Below are 9,875 nucleotides of genomic sequence, written 5' to 3'. Positions count from 1 at the left end.
ATGTTTAGAATAACTGAGAGGGGGGTGAATCAATTATCCAAGGTCCAAATGTACAAATTTAAATTTTAGTACTTAACAAATTCATATCCATAAAACCATATCATGCATGCATCCATTAGAACAAACAATACCTTAACTTAGTAGGTCACTATCCAAGGTCAAAATAACTTTGCAAAAATGTAAGCATGAAATACCAAAAACTCATTCACACAATTTGACACAAGGATTTTACGTGGAAACCTAATTTGGAAAAAACCTCTAGTAACATGAGCTACAAATTTTCACTCTTCTAAAGTGGTGCCCTGTTAAAGGCCAATCCTATTAAAGGTTACAATACAAACTATTAAATATGGCCTAGTTAAAGAATTTCAATCACCCTATTAGGAGTGCGCCTTGTTAGAAGACTTTAGAACATTTCATTAGAATGTCAGTTTGTGAAAGGATTTACAAATGACTGTTAGGTCAACTTGAATCCAAAGGATTTATCCAAACTAATACAATTGTTAGAAAGTAACAACAAGAATTGACTTGATAATAAAACACAACTCACTTGTAGATTATAGATCTTTGGTTTAGTCCTCCATTCAGCTTGGCATTGATACTCTTCATCTTTGAGAACTTTTTCACCCTTCTAGTATTCATCCTCTTAAGCCTTCTTTCTTTCTATTCCAATTGCAAACTCTTCTATTATGCCACCATTTGAAGGAACATCCTAGACATCTTGTCTTCCTTAGGTTCTCACACATGAAAACTCTTACTTTTGGCCCGCTATCTCTATAAAAAGAGAATTTAGGTCTTTTTTTGCTTAACCATAATCGTCCATTCTAGGGTTAGGTAATATTTAATGAATCTACCTACTTTTTCATTTAGTCCCTTCTAGAAACTTCTTCTACAATCCTCTTTGAATTCACCACAAAATTGTTTATCTTCAATTCTATGCCATCAACTCATTATAGAAATTTTTCATAAGTTTCACACAATTCAAGAAATCAACTTTGTCAATTTAGATTCATTAGATCTTTGATTAAACTCTTTTTACTATCACTTAATATCCACACTGTTCACTCAACAATAACAGTCTTCTAATGCTCGGCCAACACTAGGTTGCTCGACATCAACTAAGTCTTCCTTACTCGGTCACCACTATTATTTACCTAATGCACAAAACATACTATATTTTTCTGAAGCTTGGCACATGCTAAATTTTTCTAGGCCTAAACTAATTTTGTTCGACTTACACTGGTTGCTCTGCCAAGCTTGGCGAACACTTTTTATGAAAACTCTTCTTCTAGGCTTATTTTAAGTAACCATTTACTTTAGCCATATGTAGATCAACAATACATAATATCATCAATGTCTTACTTGGTCTTAGTGCTCCTTTTATTCACCAAATAACTCAACTGTTCTCTAGGTACTCTTGTTATCTTATCTTTTCAAATCCTCTTCCTCAATCAAACAACTAATAGTATTCAAACCAAAAAATAGTTGTCTTACTAGGAAGTAGCAAGTTTGACATTATTGCCAAAATCATGATTATTCCATGATATGCTTCACACTTCATACAATATCCATCTTTGGCATTAATGGAAAACCAATACCAATAACAACACCAAAAAGAAAATTTAAATCTCTCCCTCTATCAATATATGTGCCTCTTTCTTTTTCCTTTTTTGATCTGATCTCTTTGATGTCTCCCTCAATACATTCTTCAAGTTTTAGGTACAACACTTTGTTATATTCTCTCTCTTTCTCTTATATCTCCCTCTTTGAACTCTCTCTACTATCTCCCTCTTTGACAACAATGCCAAAGAATTTTCATCTATTCATGTAGATACAATCAATTAAGGTTCTCCCTATGTCACCTTACATGTGAGTGTAAATTTTTTGATTCAAATCCTGCATTACTTTAGGTAGCTCCTAAAGTAAGATCTACTACATCAAATTTTAAAATATGTCATTCAACTCAATTGATGTAGGGCACTACTCCCGCTTCTTAAGTAGCTTTGGATAGGGGTATCACCCCTAATTTTCCTGTAAGATCTTTATGTGCATCCTTAGGTACAAAGACTTTGTGAATATATCAGCTATTTTTTCTTTTGTATTCACATATTCCATTCTCCCTTCTTGGTCTTGAACCAACTCTCTGAAGTAATGATACTTCATTGCAATGTGCTTTGTCTTTGTGTGCATCACAAGGTTCTTTGATATGTTTATATCACTTGTATTGTCACAATAAACTACCACAGGTTTATTAATTTATTCTTTCATTCCTTTGAGTAGTTCTTTGATCCATACCACATTTGTACAATTCACTATAGCAATCACATATTCAACTTCAGTAGTAGATTGTGATAAAAAATTCTATTTCTTACTAGTCCATGATACTAATCTTTTATTACTTTTTTTGTCATCAATATTTCTAGCCCAATAAGCATTTGTATATGCTCTTAATTCAAACTTATCATTCTTCTTGTAGTATAGACCATAGTCTTTTGTTTTTTTCAAGTATCTCATGATCCTTTTAACAACCATCTAATGATTCTCCTTAGGATTTGCAGAAATCCTTGCAATAATCCCTACAGCTAATGCAATGTTAGGTTTTCCATGAACTACATATATTGCAATTTGCCAATTATAGAACTATACAATGTTTGATTTATGTCAGCAAAATCATCATTTTTGAAAATTTTGTGTCCTATCACCTTAGGAGTACTAATTGGTTTTGAGTCATCCATACCAAAAGTTTTCAATATTTCCTTCTAATACTTGGACTGAGTGATGTAAATACCATATTTCATCTAATATCCTTGCAATCCAACAAAAAACTTTATCTCTCCAAATATAGACATCTCAAACTCTTTCTTCATTTCATTTGCAAATGTCTTATAGAATGCATTTTGTCCTTTAAATATGATATCATCAACAAATATTTCAACTAGTAAAATCCCTTTACCCTTGTATCAAAAGACAATGGTTTATAAAACACCAATAGTGGCTAGGCCTTACAAGTAGGCTTATTCAAATGAGAAAACAACTTCTAAAAGATATATAAGAGTCTTAGGCATAAATACCTTTGAGTGAATCTCATGACGACCTTGTAGGAGTGGATGCCTTTGAGAGTGGAGGTATAGGTGCTCCTGCACCAGGAAGGGATTGAGGAAATCCCTAACTACGTGAATGTGGTCATCCTTGACCTGAAAGACAAAATTGATGACTTGAAAGAAGATGAAAATCTAGGCAAGCTGAAGATCAAGGAAAATGGAGGGAAGAAGCAGGTAGGTCAGATCTCTAAAGCGGAAGGGAAAGGCAAGGGAAAACTAGAGAAGTAATGTCAAGATTCTTCTCCAATTTTGTATAGGGTCATGTTGAGTTCTATTGGTGTGGGTTTAGGCCAAAAAAGGTGTAAAGGGCTCTATTGTTTAAAATAATCTAAGTAGAAAAATAGTATTTTAGGGTTAGTAAAAGGGAATAAAAAATTGTGACCAATATTTTTGAAGTAATAGGTGGAAAAGTAGGTTATTTGTTACCAGTTGTTAAACATGTCTTAATATTTTCTATAGACATAACTCCATTATTATTAAGTAAATATGATATGGTCATGCTGGACTTAATTTGCTCTTGTATGTTAGATTATGGATTTTTTTGTTTTGGATATTCTACAATACCTCTGATTTGTAGAGATAGTATTTAAGAGCTTTATGGTTAATTAGTATCTATTTGATCTTGCTTAGTAAAGATATTTAATTCCTTCTCATTTTATATTATGTAAATATTAGGTTTAAAGTAAGATAGATGTATTTTAAGATGTTGAAATAGGAACAATAAACTGTTACTTTTACAAGGAATGCCAAAATCAACTATTTTATTCATTTTCTAGTTGAAATTAGCTATGTTCTTTAAGAATTAATTCTAAAGGTAGATATTCTAATTTCTAAGCTTCTTTCAATTTAGGAAATCATTAGGATTTCCATACCAGGTCGAAATGCTCATTGATAAGATACTGAGGGTAGTTACAGAAAAGGGATAATCAGAGTAAGTTAACAACTTGCTTCTCCCATTATCCTTAGAGAATCTAGGGTATATCAAAGATAGAACTAAATTAGAGTAAGAATCCACTGGAATGTCTATAGCAAAACTAGGTAAGCTGTTCCTTTAAAGGACTTATGTAAGCTCTAGTCTCTCTTATGATGAAGAGCCTCAATTATCATACGTAGCGTTCAAGGTCAAGAAACCAAGGCTGGCTAGTGTTATGAAAAAATCGTTGGGACATTTTGTATTCCCATAAAAGAAAAAGTGGGCCAACACAAGGAATCGATTGCTCTTCAAGAATCATTTTCGGTTATGGATTTCTGACCGTCACCTAAGACCTAAAGGGACATGATGGGGTATTAATAGCAGAGCCCTCTATTGGGCAACAACAGACTTCAAGATGGATACCATTATTAAGTTGAAAGGCCTAGCCTCTCAAATAGCTTTCAATACTCCAATTTCAGGTATTCATCTTAACGAGGTCCTCCTCAAAACTCATTTTTTGGTTATCCGAGCAGTCTTCAGAGTTCTAGGAAAGGATTTCATCACGATCACAGACCAATATAGAGTATTAAGTGAAATATTGGCAATTTTTGTAGCAATAGCCAACATGATTGACATTGATAGAGGGAGTTTGAATAGGCTGATTAGAAGACATTTTAAGCCAGAATTCTTATGAAATTTGGAAAAAGTTCTAGCAAACTTGAGGGAGGATCTATTGATCTATAGGCCATGCCATTATGATCTTCCCTAGCATGGTAGACAATTGGTTCCCTTATTCCTAGTTCTATCCTCTAGTTATCAAGCAAGGGTGATAGAGTGGTATCCCATAATGCATAGGAATGCCTGCTTTCTCATATGTTTTCTGCATGTAAAAGGGCTACATTGATTAATTAGATGGAAGAATATGTGGCTGAGGAAAGGGTTGGAGCATGGGAGAATGAGAATGAAGTCAATCTAGAATGTTTTGAGTTCCCCATAGAATTAGAGGAGGAAGCTCCAGAGTTCGAGACTTTCCATCACCAGTTCAAATGCAGGCGGATTGAAGAACTTAAGCCAATTTGTTTTAGACTCAATAATTCTGAAAACTCTATAACATGTTTTTGATATATCAAATCTTATTACTCTCGTGTATACAACTCTGGGATGGAAGACAGAAATTTATTGGTGGCTTGGTTCATGTTTTATAGTTATTAGCTCTGAGGTATCAATGCATTTCAATTTCTGATTAAAGGCTTCAAGTATTGGATTTATCTTCATTTTCTAATGTTTAGTGATCTCTAACATGTCCTAACTTTGTAGAATGCTTGTAGTTGTTGGCCGTATTGTTCTATGTTTTTTTTATCAGGATACAATAGCATGAAAGCACAAACAGCTTGGATTAATCTCCCTAGGCAGAATCCAATAGAAGAGTGGATACAAATTTTAACAGTCATACTGATAGTATTATGAATGGAAAGTGTTATCTATGCAAAATTGAAAGAGTATCATACAACTCTGTCTTCTCAGTGCCTCTTGAATTGGGGTGTAAAATTCTTATTGTTATTAATATATGACTTCAGTCTCTTATTTATCAAAAATTAATTAAACAAATAATAATAATACTTATAAAAATAAAATTACTTAACTTCACTTTATCCAAAAACACAACAATTTGTTGTAAGAAGTTAGAACTCCATAAGAATGATCACATTACTTGAAAGTAATTCTAAAATGCATCAAAGTTAATAAATATTCTTTTACACTGTTCCAAATAAAACACCAATTCCAACTCACGCTTGAACGTAGATTCCAATTTTCGCAATACCTCAACCAGACAATAATGAAAAATTATAAAATATCATGTTGCCGATTCCACAATAACCAGCTGAAATTACAGCGCATATCAATATTATGAATAGAAATCATAACATTAATTTTAAGATCGAATTACACTATATGTAAAGGTATTAGTTATGACTACACCAAAATATTAGGTCAGCACAGGTTTCTATCTTTCAGTTATGAAGAAACAGCCCGACAGAGAAAGAAAAAGAAGAAGAAAAGTTGTCTGATTTTGTGCTGCCCATGATATTCAAACAGCAAGACAAACGGAGAGCAAACCGAGAAGTAATAACATTAACTTCCTTCATCAAAGCTGCTAAATCTGTCATCACAATCAAATCAGACCATGTAATCTCAGTTTTATAAATTACAAAACATATTTGTAAGACATGCTATGAATTAAGGTATTTATAACATAATGTTTACCCCAAACATAGTTCAGGCTGTAGATACTGATCTGCTTCTTTGAATTTCATTTCACTTGATTGCTGACTAACTGCAGGAGTTGGGCGAAGGAAATTGAAATGATTAGGCTCATCCATCACAAACTCAGGACCTTTACCACAATTATTCACCTGAAAATACCCAAGGTTGTATATTATTAAGGACGTTTATGTATTAAGATACTAATAAATTTGGAATGATTAGAAAAAGTTGAATGCTTATTATATGTACCATTTCTTGCAGATGGGCCAGTCTTTCTTTTAGAACCTCATTCTATAAAAGGGTCAAGACAAATGTTGTTAGACTGAAACGAATCTCACATGAAAATACATTAGAGTAGAGATCAATTGAAAACCTTACCTCTTTCTTAACTTCTTGAATCTGAAATATCCACATCCCCAAAAAGAATTAGCAAAACTATAGTTTAACTTTTAAGCCGCTTAAAATGTAGGGTATCTCTCAAAATATATCAGACTCAAACCTTACCTTCCTTGAACTATGGGCATCTCGTTGAATAAGTTGATTGATAATTTCATGCTTTTTATGAACAACCAGAGAAAAAGAATCAGGAAAAGGGTTTAGCTGATTTGACTATAATTATTTAAACCACATTGGAAGAAGATTTTATTGCATTGTAGTTGCAGCCAACAAAGTTTTACAATATTTTTAATGGGTGTCCAAGTAGAGATAAGAGTTTCAGCAATACTCACTTTCTTTGTTCTAACCCTGGATATTGAATTATTGAGTTCTTTCTCAAGATCGTTCAGATCCTTCAATGGAAGTTGGGTGAGATTCTCCCCCATCAAAAACCTATTAAATCATTAATATTTTATATCTATTACACTGTATTTGGGGCTTTTAAAATGGTTACATTAAATAGAAAATAATAAGTACCTCATAGAAGCATGGAGTCTCTCATTTTCAGCACGTAGATGCTTAAAATGGAAGGAAGCATTCTGCATATTTGCTCCATCATGTAAAAATACAATTGGGTCAATCTTGACTCCATTATGCTCTTTTAATTGCTTGTTTTTGGGTGAAGTGTTAAGGAAAGAAAATGAAAAACTATAAAGATGTACAAAACGAACTCAAACTTTGATTTATTCTTACTGGGTCTCCATGAAACCTCCCCGCAATGAAATGGTATCTCTCTAGAACTCGATCTAATCTGTAAAAGTTACAGAATATTATATAAATTTAGAATGAATTTAAAATAGAAACAATATAATAGAACAGTTGTGATAAAGCAAATAACTTATGCTATTATTAGATAGATATATGTATACAATATGTATAATAGTCAATAAATATTACTCTGGAGATTCAGGATATGTGAATAGCTTTCCGTTGCTGGAGAATATAACAAGACCCACATGAGCAGAACATAAAATGGAAAGCTCTTGAGCTTTCTTGAGAAGGCCAACTCTTCTTTTAGAGAAGGTAACCTGCCTATTAGATGCACTTTCAATCTTTTTGATTTCAATCTTTCCTCTGCCCATTTTGTTGCTCTAAAGAAGAAAAGTTGAGATTAATGCCAAATGCTGCATAGACATCAAGGGCAATAGGAAACTTCAGTATTAGGGTGAGCCAACCCAAGGGCTAGATATGAAGGGGAATGCTCCATCGGATATTGTGCCTTAAAGCTGTCATTTTAGAGTTGGCCAATGTTATTAGAAAGGAGTACAATAAGCATTTCTTTGCCTCTGTGTACTCTAACCATGTCCACTCAATATTTTGACACGTGGTTGGTACTAGATCACAAGGTACAAGGTGGACAGAAGTTAATTACATATGCACTTGCTAGATGTAAATTTTCTACATCAATGTAAATTAACTTGGCATATTCTGTTCTATTGTTGAAATAATCAGATTTATTACTTAGAATATCTGCAAGAATACCGTGCAAGCCCCGCTTATCTCATCTAGATATTCTTTTAGTTAAAATGTACATAAATCATTGTTGTTCGGTCTTTTAGAATGAGCAGAGAGCATATTATTGCAAGCAAAGAAAATGAAAGGTGAGTATTGTCTTAAAACAATACAGATTCAATGTTCTATTAGATGCAATAAATATTAGATCAAAGTCAGCTATTAATATACAATATAATAATATATTAGTACGTTCTTTTAAAGTGTATAAGAAATTGATCATGTTGTGACTATTGCATTATAAAATAATGGATATAATCTTGATTTTAGTCATGATATTTATCCTTTTTTAAGAAGTCATATTTCAGATATAAATTATCTATAAGTATATGCATTCACAAATTTTACATCTCTTATTACATATGGAATGTCTTAAATTGTAATGTAAACATAGGGTGATCCCGCAATATCGTGTCCTACTATTTGGACAACATTGACACATAAATTAACTTGAGAGTGAGAAGATCAATAATTTGGAAAATCATATTAATTCTTCAGTTGAAACTAGTATTGCCCTGAGAAAATGCACTAGATTGAATATGAAGAAGAATAATGTTGAAGAACCCAAAGAGTATGATAAGATGGATGAAGTCTTTTAGAGCCTTGAAGACCTCGAGAAGGATACTAATGTATGCTTGTCCTTTTAGCCTCAAAGTTTTAGGTTTTGTTGTTGGTTGTTGTTTTGCCCCTCTCCGTGAGTATTGTTTAACTATGATAGAGGTGGATGGATTGGATCTATAATGATAATTAAACACAAAATACACACTACATGAACTTATAGAAATTATAAACTCATTTCACTGCTTGATCATCAAAAACCATTACATTGTGCCTCTTTTATAGAGGTCTTTGATTGTTTCTGGAAACATCTAAATTAACCGACATAAGAAAAATAGACTTTTCTAGAGCTATCTACATAAAAATGACTTCTATAACTTTACAGAACTAAATATTAATTTTACCTAACCCTATTTGGTAATCCAACTAGAGTTTCTAGAATCCTCTAATATTTCATTTGAGGGGGAAATTACACATTCCAACACTCCCCCTATTTTCAATCTCAAATGTTGTCACACACAAATTCCAATGTGCCATGATTATTATTTATTTTTCTTTGCCTTATTTTCATGTCCACATCCATGCCTCTAGACATTGAAACCTTTTGCCTCTTTGATGTCTTTCTCTAATCTATTTCCCAATGCTATTGCATTCCTTCTTACACTTGAACATTTGTACCTACATAAACCTCTGATCATTCCTACACTCTTTAGTCCAACATGTCTTATCACAATGATTTTTTAAACTATAAATATTACAGGGATTTAACCAACATCTATCCTTTGTATGTCATTTCCTATTACAATGTGAACATTGCACAATCTTTATGCCTTCAATTAATTCTTTTGAACTTTTATATATCTTTACACTACTTGTCACATATCCAAGACCTACATATTTTGGCCTAGCTATAGTCTCAATCGGATTCCTTAATCCCTGTTCATCCTTTCCTAGACCTTTACCAAGTTGAAACTCATTCTTTCCATAATCTTCAAACCAATACTATTATTATTAGAACAAATAAAATCTGCAATCTTCTTCTCATTTTTGTTCTTACACTTTTCATAAACACTTTCAGCTTCAACAAAATC

The 9,875-nt window shown here is 32.6% G+C and overlaps 1 protein-coding gene across 1 annotated transcript; it reads right to left on the bottom strand.

Moving 5' to 3' along the window:
• Positions 1 to 5,914: 5,914 nt before the first annotated feature.
• On the bottom strand, positions 5,915 to 7,950 carry LOC149557402 (truncated transcription factor CAULIFLOWER A-like). Its single transcript, XM_089785973.1, has 9 exons — positions 7,612 to 7,950; positions 7,408 to 7,465; positions 7,192 to 7,253; positions 7,008 to 7,107; positions 6,784 to 6,834; positions 6,658 to 6,678; positions 6,529 to 6,570; positions 6,280 to 6,428; positions 5,915 to 6,175 (listed from the first exon to the last, which is right to left on the bottom strand). Exons 1-9 carry the CDS (start codon positions 7,794 to 7,796, stop codon positions 6,148 to 6,150), a joined length of 696 nt encoding a protein of 231 aa, XP_089642099.1. The 5' UTR covers positions 7,797 to 7,950; the 3' UTR covers positions 5,915 to 6,147.
• Between the last annotated feature and the right edge of the window lie 1,925 nt (positions 7,951 to 9,875).

The sequence above is a fragment of the Cupressus sempervirens genome, chromosome 5 (assembly GCF_028749045.1).
Source record: "Cupressus sempervirens isolate cs-2001-9-10 chromosome 5, ASM2874904v1, whole genome shotgun sequence".
NCBI classification, from domain to species: Eukaryota; Viridiplantae; Streptophyta; class Pinopsida; order Cupressales; family Cupressaceae; genus Cupressus; species Cupressus sempervirens.
This window is presented reverse-complemented; position numbering and strand designations above follow the sequence as displayed.